We start from the raw sequence: 16,489 nt of genomic DNA, 5'->3' as shown, positions 1-16,489 counted from the left end.
GACTGTTGGAAGACCATTTCCGGTGACTACCTCTTGAAGCTCAACAAGACAATGCCAAGAGTGTGCAAAGTAGTAATGAAAGCAAAAGGTGGATACTTTGAAGAACCTAGAATATAAGACATATTTTCAGTTCTTTCACACTTTTTTGATAAGTATTTCATTCCACATGTGTTAATTCATAGTTTTGATGTCTTCAATGTGAATCTGCAATTTTCAGAGTTATGCAAATAAAGAAAACTCTTTGAATGAGAAGGTGTGTCCAAACGTTTGGTCTGTACTGTATATATATATATATATATATATATATATATCATAATCTGTGCTTATTTTTATTTTGTTATTTATAGTAATAGTATGTGCAATACATAAATATTTACCATTTCATACACTATTATAATCATACACATACAGACAACAATTAACAAAAAGGCAGACTGAGTGTCCTCTAGTATTTTTTCAGCTTGTTTGTTCTATGTTTCTATGTAGTAAGTGTGCCACCTCGTGCTCGGCTGCAACCTAGCCACTTGGGTCCGGACCTTCAGTGGGTGTCTCGAGGGTCTCCGGACCTGGGGGTCCTGCGGTCACTCCGACCAAAAAGGGGTTGGCGGTTTGGGGATGTAGGTGTACGGCCGGAGCCGTGTTTTAAGTTCATGACGCCACCCACGGGATGTGGTGAAGGTGGACACCACCGCTGCAGTTACGGGGCACCCGGGGGAGATGGTATGCAGCAAGTTGTTAACCCCTCCGTGGGCAGGGATGGTGGACCCGGGACCCGTTGGGGGTGTTTTGGCGGTGCAGGGAGATGGGCGGCCAGAGGGCACTGGTGTACTCACTATTAGAATGAAACACTTGAGTCTCTGGTAAACCAAGATGATGGTGGTCGGTGCCCGCAGCCGGCTGCAGTCGGGATCACCCACCTGGTTGGTGGTCTCTGCCTTTCTCCTGCACCTGTTTGAATTGTTGGGCTGCCTTCGCTTGCAACGTCAGGAGTCCGCTCCTCGGCTTGTGGATGTCGGAAGAGCCCGTTTGCTCGCAGACGCTGGCCCATGAGATCTCTAAGCCATGGCAGTGGCTGCTTATCCCCCTCGTTGGGCTGTTGTCTTCTATGAGGGACTTTGGGTGGGAAAGGACCTAAAGTTCAGACTGCAATCAGTTAATTAACTCAGTCCAGTAGTTTCTAGACCTCATTTCAAAGTCTGAGTACCCCCTCTTGTGCTCCGGTTTCTGAGTCGGTTCCACGGGTCGGTACCGGCGGGCCACTACCCGTCCCAGTCCACCACGGTTGCACCGAGCCATCTTCCCGGCTCCTGCAGGCAGAGGCCTCCGTATTCCACCTAGCCAAAGGTGCCCGGGCTCCAACCTTGGCGCCTGTCAGTCTGTCACAGGCCTGTCACACAGGCCTGACCTCCTCCACTTCACTCTCAGAACAAACTCTAAACTAAAACTGAACTGTGTTTCCTGCCTCAGGCTCTCTGAACTCCTCGGTGGGCGTAGCCAACTGCCTGGCTCCGCCCCCTGGTGTGTTCATCCACTCTGAGGGAGGTGACTAGGGTTTTATGTGGTTGGCTGGTGTTACCTAGCTAGGGACTGGTGTAATGCGGGGCCCTATTTGTGACTACCTAGCTAGTCCAGGGCATCACATAAGCCCATTTTAATTTATCTGCATGTAAGAAAGTAGTTATAGGCATGCATGTGGGGGTTTGTGACTTCCCCATACTGTTTATGCTATCTTTCCAGATTGTACAAAATGTGTTTTTATACTAAGTATCTTGCCGGTGGTGTTGAGTATTAAACTGTATATGATAATATGTAGCGAATTGTAGATCCCCAATGTAACAGATCTGGAACTGTGTACTGGTTGACGCCATCTAGTGGTTGGGCAGGAGCAACGGTGGGTTAGATGTTAGATAAGATAGGGATGAGCCTAGTAGAGGAAGAGTGACAGGTGGCAATTGGGTTGGTTAGGGGTGCAGCCCTCTTGGGGTGCCAATTCTGAATAGGGTACAGTTAAGAGAAGATAGGGCTTCGATATTGTGGCCAGTCATTGAACTCTAAGGTAACCTTGAGTGGTCTGGAGCCTATGGCTCACCCCGGCAGGCTCAGAGAAGTTGTGCGACTAGACAATCGGGGTCCAGAAGTGGTCGACGGTGTAAAGAAGAGGGGGAATGGAGACACAGACATGGCAGTTTGAGGACAAGATCCAACATAGCAGGGATAGGTCAAGAGAGAGTACACCAAAATACCTGAAACAGCAGCACTGTGAGAAGTGAGCCCATGTCTGTAATAGCGGTGTGAAGAATAAATTGTATCAGTTTTGGTTTGCCAAGAGAACTCTGGTAGTGTTTTACTAATTGTGGCCAGTCTTTGAACCCTGAGGTAATCTCAAATGGTCTGTAGCCTACAGCTCACCCTGGCGAGCTCAGGGAAATCGTGCAACTAGACAGCCGTCGGGGCCTAGAAGCAGTCGACAGTGTCAGGACGAGTGGGAACGTAAACACAGACCCAGCAGCTTGAGGACAAGATCCAAGATAGCAGGGATAGTTCAAGAGAGAGTACCCCAAAATCCCTGAAATGGCAGAACCGTGAGACATGAGGTCATGTCAGTCATAGCGGTGTGAAGAATATACTGTACAAGTTTGGTTTGCCAAGAGAACTCTGTTTGTGTTTTACTACTTTGTCTATGATGGAGACCGGCAGTGGGACGATGTACACCGGCCTGAAGAAAACAGTAAGCGTCGCACACCCCACCTGAAGCCATACACATACACGAGGGCTCCTTGGAGAAGGAGCACAAAGCCCGTAGGGCTGGCGTCCGTGCCTTCCTTCATGTGTATGGTGGCATCTACATATTTTTTCTTTGTGTTATTGATGTGAACTTTTTCATTAATTTTTAAATTAGTTTTTGGATCTGGGTTTTATTTGAAGGTCACCAAAAACTCTTTGTGAATTCTTAAAAAAAAGACAGATCCTGACTAAACATATACAAGCAGTAAGAAAAGATACAGGGACTGCCCACGCCATCATACAGGCCCCATGCACATGGTTCTGACTGTGAGAGCTTTAGAAGAATTCATTCAATTCTCTCCTTTTTGTTGGTTGTGACACGTTTTTCTTTCAGTTCACCCTACAAGTTGCTGAGAAACAAGTGAACTATAGGACCCAACTTTTACATACTCACTCAGCCCTGGAAAGCAACACCAATTTCAAAGTGCAGTACAATGACCGAATGCCATTTGTTGCCGGACTACAATGGAAAGATATGTCAAAGAATGACCTTTATAAATGGGAAGGTAAAATGGAAAAAGAATCTCTATTTGTATTGCTTTGTAATATCGGGTAAATCCATAGCAATATTCTATGGCTACATTTCTGGCTTTTTACTGCTGATTTCTAACTCCTATATGTGGATTTGTAAATGGATCAGTCCTATTAGGCTGGGGCCACAAGAGCATATGGCATCTGAAACGAGTGCATTGGATGTGACTCTTGGCTCCCGCTGAGCTGTGAGTGTAAGCTGAGTGTCATACCCCTGTGATCCGATCCTGCAATTGGATCACAGCTGCAGAGGAGAAGGTGGGCGCTGCGGAGGAGGGATTAATCTCCCCATCTCCTCCATTATCAGCTGATGCGATTATCGCACTGCACTCCAGTGTCATCCGAGTGCAATGCGATGTTTCACTCGTACCCATAGACTTGTATGGGTGCGAGTGAAAACGGATCGGATTACACCCGCAGTATGCTGCAACTGTTTTCTCGGTCTGATTAGGGCTGAGAAAATAATCGCAGATGGGAATGGCCCCTTAGAGTAACACGGGTCTGGGTGGAATGCGATTTTTTTTTTTATCGCATTCCACTTGGACCATTTTACTCGCCGTGTGTCCTAACCATTAATGGAGAAAACCTGCAGCTTGTCATCACAGAGTCTGCGGGAATGAAGAACATGCTGTAGATTATATAATCTGCAGCAGATTTCTTAGGCTATGTTTACATGTCCAGAATTTATTCATTTTTTTACTTTCGTATGTGTAAGTCAGAACAATCCGAGGAAACATATAATAGAACACGGGCACCACTTCAGTATCTTGTACCCACTCTTGGTTTTGGATTACAAACACAGTTAAAATCTCATCAAATACTCAACGTCTGCATGTGGTCTTAAAGGGGGTTGGCAGGGCTGAAATTTTAAGTTTGCAATCACTCTGTGTCACCCTATGGGACTGCGCTTATAAATTCTCCCAGTGCACTCACTGTGCGTTGCGAAGATTCACCAGTTTCTGAGCTGGGAATGGTGGTCACATGACCGCAATTGTATGATATCCATGTTCTCAGCCAGAACTTGACTAGTGGGCGATGCCTCACTCCATACAAGTGAATTGAACAAAGCCACGCCCATTAGATGGCCACGGCCACTAGTCGAACGTGCCCACTCCAAACAATTGTATTGAGGAAGGCCCATTGGTTGAGTTCTGGCCGAAAACATGTATATTGCAGAATTGCGGTCACATGGCCACCGTTCCCAGCTCAGAAACCAGCAAATCCTCAAAAAGCACAGTGCGCGCCCTGGAGGATTCATAAGTCTGCAGTCACATAGAGTGACACAAAGAGTGACTGCAGACATCATTTTAGAACGGACAACCCCTTTAGTCAGTTTCCTTTCTGACAATCGACAGTAGCAAAATAGGCTCTCTACATATAATTTTGACCTTTTTTGCTTTTTCCCAGGGGCGTTTACTATGGACACACCTTGGTTATATCTCTACTCAGCCCTCAAACTTCATCAGCCTCAGCGACACGCTTACCAGACTATAATTGAACTGTCTGCTGGAAAAGCTCTGTCCGTGAAGAACCTAGTCCTGGATATGTTCTACAAAGACTCAGGAAGTGAGAAAGAGGGAAGAATTCATATACACACACCTACGGTCACTTACCTAAGAGTCAGTCTAACTTTAACATTGTTTTATTTTCCAATTATTTTTCAATGTTCTTACCTTAAATTGGACGTTAAATGTTAAAAAATTCATTCTGATACAACTGAGAGGTTGGCTATGATGGATGTTATTGACCATGCAGTGAAAGAAAATACCCTGGGTACAGTATATACTACAAAAATGTTTACACAAGAAGATGATTCCTTCAATGGGATAAGGAGGTAGGGAATGGCCACCACCGGACAACTCCAGCTTAATCAATTCAAGATCCGTAATTAAATGGCCGACCCCAGGGAATGCTCACAGCACACAGTGCACGCGATGTGAGGATTCACTAGTCTGCAATTACATAGAGTATACTAAGGCCGGACAGCCCCTTTTAAATTGGATACTGAATTGATTGCGTTGGGGTTGTTCAGTAGTGTTCAGTTGTTCAGTACTCCGTTAAAGCTTACAGATATGTCTATTGCTTGCTAAACCCGTCGATATCAGTGAGCTTGGCTGACAGTCTAATGTGTATGAGGCGGCTCTTAGACAACTCATGCTTTTGTTTTTTGGTGAAACAAGCCCCCGCCAAAGATTTCTGGCAGCGGCTCTCTCATGGAGAACACACAAACACTCGGCAGCCTATCACATTTACAACATGTGCAAAGGTGGGAAGGAATAATTATTTGCCTAAACTATTAACAGTTTAGTCAAGGTCATGTCCTGGATTAACATACCAACAACCGATATCAGATCGGAAAGGTTTTGACACCTAAAGTGATCAGCTGATATCTGCTCCTGCAGTGTCGGATGTAGCCAGTGTATGGGGCAGAATACAGTAGATACATTCATTTAGTATTGCAGTTTATCCCTGCTAAAGTGAAGGGAATAGGTGAGGTGTCTGAGTGTCATCAGATCTCATACTGATGAAAGATCTATAGATATTTACTTTTTTTACTCACTTATATAGCACCATTAATTCCACATTAATTTCCCTTTACAGATGTGATCATCACTGTCCCCATTGGGGCTCACAATCTATATTCCGTATCAGAATGTCTTTGAAGTGTGGGAGGAAACCCACGCAAACATGGGGCAAACATACAGACTCCTTGCAGATGTTGTCCTTGGTCCTTGGGGATTTGAACCCAGGACTCCAGCACTGTGTGAGCGAAATACAATTCTTCTATGTCATTGGAACTCCAAATTAATAAGATTTGTTTTACAAGCGCTTGGGAAATCATAACAGTACACACACTTTGTAGTGTATTGAAGCTTTCTGCTTTGTTACATGATGTGATCAATTTATATAGTATCCCAAACAAAGAAATAACTTTTCAGAACTATGTACCAATAAGAGCCGCAGGGGTGTGTATAGAAATGTGAAACTTCCCTGCCCATCAGTGTTAGCTGAGCCTTATAACATTATTCATTTATAAGGCAAGATGGTTTGACTCGCCCACCCCAGGGCTATGGGACACCCGGTGCTGGGCCGGACTAGTCCGGGGGTAGTCAGTGGTGGCGGGGCCCGACTCCGTGGCCCTGGTGGGTGTCAGTTAAATATGGCTGGTGACTTGGGGTTTGTGTTCGTGACGCCACCTGTGGTATGCGGCTATTAAGCCGCCGCTGCTGTGTGAGACCTCCGGGGTGATGATATGGCAGCAATGGTGGTACTGCTCCCCACAGGTGGAGCGGTGCCCCGGGGACACTGTTGGTGCTCGTGAGAGTCTATGGTGTTGTGTGGAAAACACGGTGCAGGGCCGACAGGCATGAAAGAAACAGGCACAAACAACAGTCTCTTTACCTTCTCCTCTTTTACTTTATAAACGGTTAGTCCTGGGAGACAGTTACAGGTGGTAGAGGGCTCCGGCCGGCCTGGAAGTAACTGAGCTGTCGTTTTGGCAAGATGAGTATGAGGCCTACTCCTGTTCTTTTCCTTGCTGTGGTAGAACCCTGCTCTCTGGATTTAGCAATGGCCCTCTTGCTGCTGGGACTGGTGGTACGTCCCTTTCCCTCTGTGGTAGGCTGCACAGGCCCTCTCTGGTGCTTCTCTGCTGGAGTCCACACCGGGCCATGATGATGCAGCTGTACCTTCGGGCTGTTTATAGGCCAGGTGCTTGCAGCTCTCCTGCCCTTCGGATTCGGCTACCAGGGAGTATTTTAGGCCCTGGTGGCCACAGACTCCGATGTCCGAGTCTCTTCTTTGCCTCTCTGCTCCTCCTGCCTCACTGGGCCAAGCTGCTTCAGCTCTAGGCCCTAGTTCCACAGGACAGCACTACTCTGCGTCTGCTTCTTATCACTTCTCTCTACAGACTGAACACTAACTCCTCCCTCAGGCCAGACTTAAGGAATGCTCCCTGGAACTCCAGGTTCAGAGCTCCCCCTGCTGGTCTGAGGGAGAACTGCGTTGGATGTTAAACTTACTAGCCAATAGACCTCCTAATTACCTCCAGGCTCAGCATTAACCCTTTGGAGGGGCAATGCTGTTGTGGCGACCAGGTCCTGGGGCGCCACACTCCCCCTTAGTTAAACTCAGTACTCCCGGACTGAAGAAAACAAAACAAAACATGTTACAACCTTAAACAACTATAAGAGTCCAGTGTGGCTCCCTGCCGGGTGTCCATTACACTGCTCCATGGGGGACCCGCCGCGATAAAACCCCCAACGTAGGCTCTGGGCGTGCGTCAGAGCATTGCTGACCCCACTCTATGCACGCCGGACGGGTTTTTCTTCAGGGGTGTTGAGCACACTGGTGCTAACTATGAACAATTAAAGTGTTGGCCACTCATAGTCCAGTGACCCAATTGTCCATTTACTTAGTCATAAAAAAAAACATTTTATACACAACATTACAGACATTTCACATAACTATTTACATTCTAATAAGTACTCTTTCTTTTTACTCTCTATACCTTGGAGGGGGCTGTCCCCGAGTGCTGCGTTGGGACCTGCGTAGCTCTGGTGTTTGTCCCTGACTACTTGGTGTGTCTTCTACCTCAGCACTACAGGTAGGCCTAACCCTGATAGGTATGCGTGATGATTGCCTACGTGGTCTGAGAGTCGCCAAGGGTATGACAGGTTCACCACTGACAGGGGGTTGATTCTCCTGTTCCACTGCTGGCATGTCATCTTGTGTTGGGGCGGACAGTTCCTTAGGTGGATCTGGAACCTCTTCTGTCTCTGGCTCGACCAACTGCGGGAACGTCAAGACTGGTACCACTATGGCATTATTTATTCGGGTCCAAGTTTTGGGGAATTTGCCAAGGATTGTTTGTATCATCTCTTCCTCTTTTTCTTGAATTTCTTCCACTTCTTTTTGGATCTTGCACCGCTCAGGGCACGCTTTCAGGCGGTCTCTAGAAACTGTTTGATAGGTCCTGCCTTCGTCTTTGCTTATGAGGCATACCTTACTATTGTCAAAGTTGGAGGGAATAATGGTGTAGGGTTCATTCTCCCACTGATCATCTAATTTATGCGCCCTCTGCTTTTTCTTGAGGACCTGTTCTCCAGGTGCTAAGGGAGTTGCTGGGGCTGTTTGATTGTAGTTCTGCTCTTGTCTTGTTCTTGCTTGGGACAGGCTCTTTTCTACGCATTCCTGGACTTTGCGGTACTGCTGTTGTCGCTCTGTATCCCAATCTTCTATCTCTTGAACTGCTTCAGGTGACACAGTTCCCATCTCAAAGTCTACAGGTAACTTGCCAGGTCTTGCTCGCATCAAGTAAGCAGGGCTGCAGTTGGTCGAGTTTACTGGGATATGGTTATACAGGTCTACCAGATCTGGTAACTTCTCTGGCCATTGGTTTCTTTCTTCCAGAGGTAGAGTCTTGAGCATATCAATAACCACATGGTTCATCTTCTCGCACAATCCATTGGTTTGGGGGTGGTACGGTGTTGTTCTGATTTTCTTACAACCGTACATGTTACAGAACTCTCGGAACACTTCTGCCTCGAATGCAGGACCTTGATCAGTCAGTACCCTTTCCGGATAACCGTGAGGTCGACAAAAGTATGCTTGAAATGCTCTAGCTGCTGTTCTGGCTGTCTGGTCTTTCACCGGCACTACTACCAGGAAACGAGAGTAATGGTCCACAATGGTGAGGGCGTACACATAGCCGGACCGGCTTGGTGTTAACTTCACGTGGTCCAGGGCCACCAACTCCAGGGGCTGCTTCGTGACAATTGGCTGTAGGGGAGACCTCTGGCTGGCACCATCTTTCCGCCTCAGGTTACACGGACCACAGTCTCGGCACCACTTCTCGACTGTCTTTCTCATGTGCACCCAGTAGAACCGATCACGGAGTAGGGTCTCCAACTTCTTCCCCCCGAAGTGTCCTGCTTTATCATGGTAAGCTGCTAGGACCATTGGAGCATCCCTCTGTGGGACCACTATCTGCCAGACGAGTTCATTCGTTCGCCAGTTGACATATCTCTTGCATAGCTTGCCTTGGTAGGTGAACAGTCGTCCCCTCTCCTTCCACAGCTGCTGGGCTTCTTCTGGAGCATCTGGGCTAAGATGGGTCTCAGCTTATGCTAGCTTTTCTTTGACCAATCGCACGGCCGGGTCACCGTTCTGTGTCTCTTCCCAATTATGGTGGAGTAATGGGTTGACCGAGACCTCGTGCTGGCTCGAGCGCTTCTCTCCTACAGCATGCTCACACTGGGAAACACCTTGGTGATGGAAAGCCGGTAACTCTATCTCTTCGAGTTCATCCAGGTCTTCTCCAGACTCGGGTAAGTGAGGCATTCTGGACAGCGCATCAGCATTGTTATTCTTCTTGCCAGCCCAGTACTTGATGGTAAAGTCAAAGTTAGACAGCCGGGCCATCCATCGCTGCTCCAACGCACCTAGCTTGGCTGTTGCCAGATGTGTCAACGGATTGTTGTCCGTGAAGATGGTGAACTTGGCCGACGCCAGATAGTGCTTGAAGCATTCAGTCCCTTCCCAAACAATAGCGAGGAACTCCAGCTTGAAGGAACTGTAGTTTTTTGGATTCCTTTCTGTGGGATGAAGCTTCCTGCTGGCGTAAGCTATCACCTTCTCTCTGCCTCCCTGCACCTGGGACAGAACTGCTCCCAGGCCCACGTTGCTGGTGTCTGTGTACAGTACAAACGGCTGGCTGTAGTCAGGGTAGGCCAGAATTTCGTCTCCCGTGAGAGCCCCTTTCAGCCAGACAAAAGACGTTTCTATTTGGCTGTTCCATTCAAATGGAGGGCTTTGCTTCTTAGCCTTCTTTGGCTGGCCCACCAGGAGATCTTGAAGAGGCACTGCTATCTTGGTGAAACCATCAATGAACCTTCGGTAGTAGCCCACCAGCCCAAGGAACTGCCGCACCTCCTTTACCGTGGTGGGTCTCGGCCAGTCCTTGATTACTGTGACTTTCTCTGGATCAGGTGCCACACCTTCTGCGCCGACCACATGACCCAAGTACTGTACCTTTGGCTTCAAGAGATGACATTTGGACGGCTTTATCTTCAGGCCATACTCCGACAGGGACTCGAACACTTCTGCTAAGTGCCTCAGGTGGTCTTCATAAGTCTTGGAGTAGACTATGACGTCATCCAGGTACAACAGCACGGTTTCAAAGTTGTGATGGCCCAAGCAGCACTCCATCAACCTTTGGAATGTCCCTGGGGCATTGCAGAGCCCGAATGGCATACAGTTGAACTCGCAGAGGCCCATTGGTGTCGTGAATGCAGTCTTCTCCTTGTCCGCCTCTGCCACGGGAACCTGCCAATACCCACTGGTGAGATCCAAGGTGGAGAAATAGTTAGCTGACTTTAAGGCTGTTAGTGACTCCTCTATTCTGGGTAGTGGATAAGCATCTTTATGTGTAATGCGGTTAATTTGTCTGTAATCTACGCACATTCTCATTGTACCATCTTTTTTCTTTACGAGCACTAGTGGAGCTGCCCAGGGGCTACAACTATCTCTGATAACCCCAGCCTCCTGCATTTCCCGTAACATTTCTTTGGCACGCTGATACTGTGCTGGGGGTACAGGGCGGTATCTCTCTTTAATGGGATGATGATCACCCGTGGGGATTTGATGTTTAACCCCTTTTACCTGCCCAAAATCTAGGGGGTGTTTGCTGAAGACCCGCTCGTACTCCTGTACCACCCGGTAAACCCCATGCTTTTGGTGTGAGGGGGTGGAGTCGGTGCCCACATGTAATTTTTGGCACCAGTCCTCCAGCTGTCCCTTGGAGCCATTGTCTTCCGCCTGGTCGGACGGGATCAAGGGTTCCACTGCTTTGATGGTATTGTTACTGACAGTGTACAGTTTTGCTACAGTGGCGTACCGGGGCAATTTGGCTTCCTCCTCCCCACAATTCAGGACACGGACGGGCACTCTTCCCTTGCGGACGTCTGCTACCCCTCTGGCTATCAGGACTCCAGGCCTGCTGTCTGAATACACCGGTTCTACCAAGGCCTGGTAATCTTGACCCTTGAGACCTATTGCTGCCCGACACCATATCAACATTTCACTTCTTGGGGGTATTGCAATGGGGAGGGGGTCACTTACCCTCACACTGCCAATTTCTCCTCCAGCCAGCTCTACCTGCTGCCTCCTCATCAGGGCTCTGATCTCCCTCTGTAGGGCACGCTGCTGCCCGGAGCTGGCACCTTCAGACGCCTGCTGCAACAAAATTATCACTTCGGCAATACAATTTTAGATTCCTTGCGATCAATATCTACAATTATCATCCCCTGACATGGCAATTCTACCCGCCCCACTTTAATGGTTACTTCCTTGTACCCAATTTGAGGCAAGGGCTGACCATTACTGGCCACAATTGTTAAATCATCATCTGGGCCATGGTCAATGTCTGAATCAGCCCAATATCTTATGTACAGTTTATAAGGGATGGTTGTTACCTTGGACCCTGTATCCAGGAGGGCATTCAAAGGGATCCCATCCAGCACAATAGGAAGGACCGGGCTTCCTCCCACATACTTGCTGCGACTGGGGTTTGAGCCGGGCTTCCTTACACCTGGGGGTTGGCTCCTGGCCCCAGGCTCGGCCCATTTAAAGGACAGTGTCTTGCAATGTGGCCCGCCTGGCTGCAGCGGCGGCAGATCGGTTGTCCCGTTGAATCATACCGGTCTGTGTCTTTTCCTCGGGTCGGCGGAATCCTCCTCTGTTGCAACCATGGGACGTCATCTGGGCTGGAGGCCAACTCGATTCTTGCAGGCGATGGTGTCACTTGTAGAGACTGCATGGTCTTGGCAAGGGCAGCTACAGTCTTGGTCAGCTCCTGGACCTGCTGTCTGAGCTCTGCAGTGGGATTCTTATCCAGGGACTGCGCCTCAGCCCCCGCAGCGGCTCGTGTTGCAGGCACCACCCCGGGGTACGTGATAGCAAGAGGCCGGAGGGGTACTGGGTCATTCGGTGTAGATTCTCTCAGTACCCGGATGGCCTGGTCCTTAAACTTTGCAAAGTCCAGAGCAGGGTTCTGCAGGACCATGATACGCAGCTGGGTCCTGTGGGTATCTGACAGGAGCCCCTCTATGAACTGCTCAGTTAGGAGTTTGTCTTCTTCACGTACACTCTCTGGGTCCACCTGTTTAATTGCTTTCAGAGCCTCCTGCAAGTTTAAGGCATAGTCCCTTATGCTGTCTGTGGCCCGTTGTTTGCACCCAAAGAATCTCATCTTTATCTCTGCTGCGGTGCGGGTGTCAAAAGTACTCTTTAACTTGGCCAGTATCTGGGTTGCTGTCCCTTTATCTGTATCAGGCCAGGACTTCACTTCACGCTGGGCCGCGCCGGCTAGCTGCCCCATTAATATGCCCACCTTCTGGCTCTCAGTCAGCGGATACACTCTAAACAAGCTGTGCAGCCTTTCTCTGAAGTCGCTCAGGGTATGTGACTCCCCGGAGTACTGCGGCAGCCATTCTGCTCCCGGGATGTACGGCATTGTGATCGGCATTATCGGCGCTACAGCGGGGGCTGGGGCGACGGCGACTGGGATTACATCGGCCGGTGCTGCTGCGTCTTGAGCTACCACAGACACCTGCTCTCCCTCTGTGTCGGACATCTTCCTCCCCCTTAGTGAACCTTACCAGGCTCCGTTCACCTTTCAAATTCCCTTCTGGGTCACGCGGGGTTAACGGCGCTCTGCTCTGATGGCGCGCTCCCTTCGCGCTCTTTGTCAGGCACGCCCCCCTTCTTCCTGCGCTCAGCGAGGCTAATGGCGGCGGCAGTTTGCAAACAGTAACACAGTCTTTTAAGCACAGTTTCTGCAGGCGCACAGTACCCGGTGGGACCGGGCACGAAATCCTGTTTGTGACGCCAAAGTTGACTCGCCCACCCCAGGGCTATGGGACACCCGGTGCCTGGCCGGACTAGTCCGGGGGTAGTCAGTGGTGGCGGGGCCCGACTCCGTGGCCCTGGTGGGTGTCAGTTAAATATGGCTGGTGACTTGGGGTTTGTGTTCGTGACGCCACCTGTGGTATGCGGCTATTAAGCCGCCGCTGCTGTGTGAGACCTCCGGGGTGATGATATGGCAGCAATGGTGGTACTGCTCCCCACAGGTGGAGCGGTGCCCCGGGGACACTGTTGGTGCTCGTGAGAGTCTATGGTGTTGTGTGGAAAACACGGTGCAGGGCCGACAGGCATGAAAGAAACAGGCACAAACAACAGTCTCTTTACCTTCTCCTCTTTTACTTTATAAACGGTTAGTCCTGGGAGACAGTTACAGGTGGTAGAGGGCTCCGGCCGGCCTGGAAGTAACTGAGCTGTCGTTTTGGCAAGATGAGTATGAGGCCTACTCCTGTTCTTTTCCTTGCTGTGGTAGAACCCTGCTCTCTGGATTTAGCAATGGCCCTCTTGCTGCTGGGACCGGTGGTACGTCCCTTTCCCTCTGTGGTAGGCTGCACAGGCCCTCTCTGGTGCTTCTCTGCTGGAGTCCACACCGGGCCCTGATGATGCAGCTGTACCTTCGGGCTGTTTATGGGCCAGGTGCTTGCAGCTCTCCTGCCCTTCGGATTCGGCTACCAGGGAGTATTTTAGGCCCTGGTGGCCACAGACTCCGATGTCCGAGTCTCTTGTTTGCCTCTCTGCTCCTCCTGCCTCACTGGGCCAAGCTGCTTCAGCTCTAGGCCCCAGTTCCACAGGACAGCACTACTCTGCGTCTGCTTCCTATCACTTCTCTCTACAGACTGAACACTGACTCCTCCCTCAGGCCAGACTTATGGAATGCTCCCTGGAACTCCAGGTTCAGAGCTCCCCCTGCTGGTCTGAGGGAGAACTGCGTTAGATGTTAAACTTACTAGCCAATAGACCTCCCAATTACCTCCAGGCTCAGCATTAACCCTTTGGAGGGGCAATGCTGTTGTGGCGACCAGGTCCTGGGGCGCCACAGGTTTCTATAAGAAAAAATGGCTTGTATTCTCTCACAGCTGCAATGTTAACTACTAAGTCACCATGCCGCCCAATATGTCCTGTGTCCAAAATCATAGCAGTATGCTTTATAATATGGTTAAAAATGGGCATTCCCATTGATTTCTCTAGTGACCTCCACTGTACACTGAAAATTACTATTTAGTATATAGTAAATGCATTAAAGGTGTCATTTCTATTATAGTGTTGTGATCATTGTGATGCTTTACGTCACTGATTGGCTGGAATTTTTTTCCTATGATGTGAATAACAATGTTCATCTCTTACATAGGCTTCTACTGTAAATTTTATTGGGGGCAATTCGTTCAGAAGTTACAGTGAAATGGTGTCACTGTGGAATCAGCTGATAAAGAATGAGATCCACCTGGAAAATAGTGACAAAATGAAGATTATTTCCTTCAAGATCAAGGGTGCAAAACAAGAGTTTAATGTCACAGTGGATTATTGGATTACAGATCTGGTATGCTAAAAATTTTAAGCTCATCCATTCTTATATGATACATGTATTATGCAAAATGGTGGCACATTCCCATCTCCAAGATCCTATCCCAATGTGTAGTAGGTATTATAATAATAATAATAATAATAATAATAATAATAATAATAATAATAATAATAATAATAATATTAACAAATGCCTCCAATTTGAAATGTGGTATAGTCCTCCTGGTTAGCTATGTCACTTACCTCATGTGCAGGGAATTACAGTTTAGGTATATTTTGGTTTATGAGCCCAAGCAGCTGTCACTGAGTGGTCGTAACCATAGATACCTAAGCTGCAATGCCCTGCACATGAGGTAAGAGACATGACTATATCAGGAGAAATATACTACATTTCTAATCGGAGGTATTTGCTAATATTATTATAATTACCCCTACTAAATATTGGGATAGAATCTTGGAGATGGGAATTCCTTTGTAAAGTTACTGGGTCCTGTAGCAAATACTGTACCATGGCCTCCAACTATTGTGCGTCTTTAAAGAGAATCTGTCACCAGTTTTTGCTACCCCATCTGAGAGTATCCGGGTTGCTTGCTGTAGTTTTGATACAATCACTTTGCTCTGCTGCAGATCTACCGATTCTCTAAATTATTGTGGCTAAAAAAAATTCTCTCATAGCCTAAGATCAAGTTTAGCCGGTCAGATTGGGCTACTACAATCATACTACAGATGGAAACATGGTTCCTAATAACGACCGGATTAAATTGATCTTAGCTTTAATTTCCCAGAAAGACTGCAGAGAAGTTGCAATGAGTCACAGGCTGTATATACTGTCAGAGCGCTGCTTCTTACACACATACATATTTATTAGTGATGAGCGAGTACTAAAAAGCTCGGGTGCTCGAGGCTCGGGCCGAGCATCCCAAGATACTCGTGTACTCGGCCCGAGCACCGAGCCCAATGTTATCCTATGGGAGACCCGAGTATTTTTCTGAAATGACCCCCGGCAGCATGTAGAAACCCTAAAAATGTCACAAAAGTCTCAGAAGAGTGCTCAAATGACATTGCAACAGCATGGGGAAGACCCCTTGAAGCATTTATCACTCAAAAGTCACAGCTGTGAACAATTTTGTCCGCGTTTTACGCCATTTTTACGGACTCACCAGAAAACCTTCCAAAATGACACCAAAATGAATTTTCATGGCGGAAATGTTAAGGGCACATACCCAATAGTGAGATAGAGCTGGTGTATGTTACTTTTTGAGATTAATACATGAAAGATTTTACGTAAAACATTGTGTGGCACTCCGATGTCCAAAACGCACGTTTTGTGCTTTTTACTAGCGATGTCGGTCATTTTTTTTCTCATTCTATCTCCCGTCGGTCGGTCTCGCTCTGTCGGTCTCTCTCTGTCTTGTCTGTCCCCCTCTCACAGTCTGTCGGTCATTCTCCCCCCTCTCTCTTACTTACCGTTCCCCGATCACTGCCGCGGCGCTGCACAGCTGTTCACTAAACTCCGGCGGCTTTTCCTCTTTTGAAAAAGCCGGCCGCTCATTAAACAATCTCGTATTCCCTGCTTTCCTGCTTTTCGGCGCCTATGATTGGTTGCAGAGCGACACGCCCCCACGCTGAGTGACAGGTGTCTCACTGCACCCAAACACAGCAGCCGGTGTGTGTGTGTATACTGTGCAGTGAAATAATGAAATAATTTAAAAAAAACGGCGTGCGGTCCCCC

General features: G+C 48.3%; 1 protein-coding gene across 1 annotated transcript in view; it reads left to right on the top strand.

The window, feature by feature from the left end:
• LOC142245308 (uncharacterized) overlaps positions 1-16,489 on the top strand; it is a 452,975-nt gene that overhangs the window by 230,153 nt on the left and 206,333 nt on the right. Inside the window, exons 28-30 of the mRNA XM_075317926.1 lie at positions 3,119-3,290; positions 4,723-4,934; positions 14,585-14,773. Of these exons, the coding sequence (XP_075174041.1) occupies positions 3,119-3,290; positions 4,723-4,934; positions 14,585-14,773 (573 nt within the window). The remainder of the gene's footprint in view (positions 1-3,118; positions 3,291-4,722; positions 4,935-14,584; positions 14,774-16,489) is intronic.

The sequence above is a fragment of the Anomaloglossus baeobatrachus genome, chromosome 7, assembly GCF_048569485.1.
Source record: "Anomaloglossus baeobatrachus isolate aAnoBae1 chromosome 7, aAnoBae1.hap1, whole genome shotgun sequence".
NCBI classification, from domain to species: Eukaryota; Metazoa; Chordata; class Amphibia; order Anura; family Aromobatidae; genus Anomaloglossus; species Anomaloglossus baeobatrachus.
Note: the sequence above shows the minus strand (reverse complement) of the source record. Positions and strands in the feature narration are given on the sequence as shown.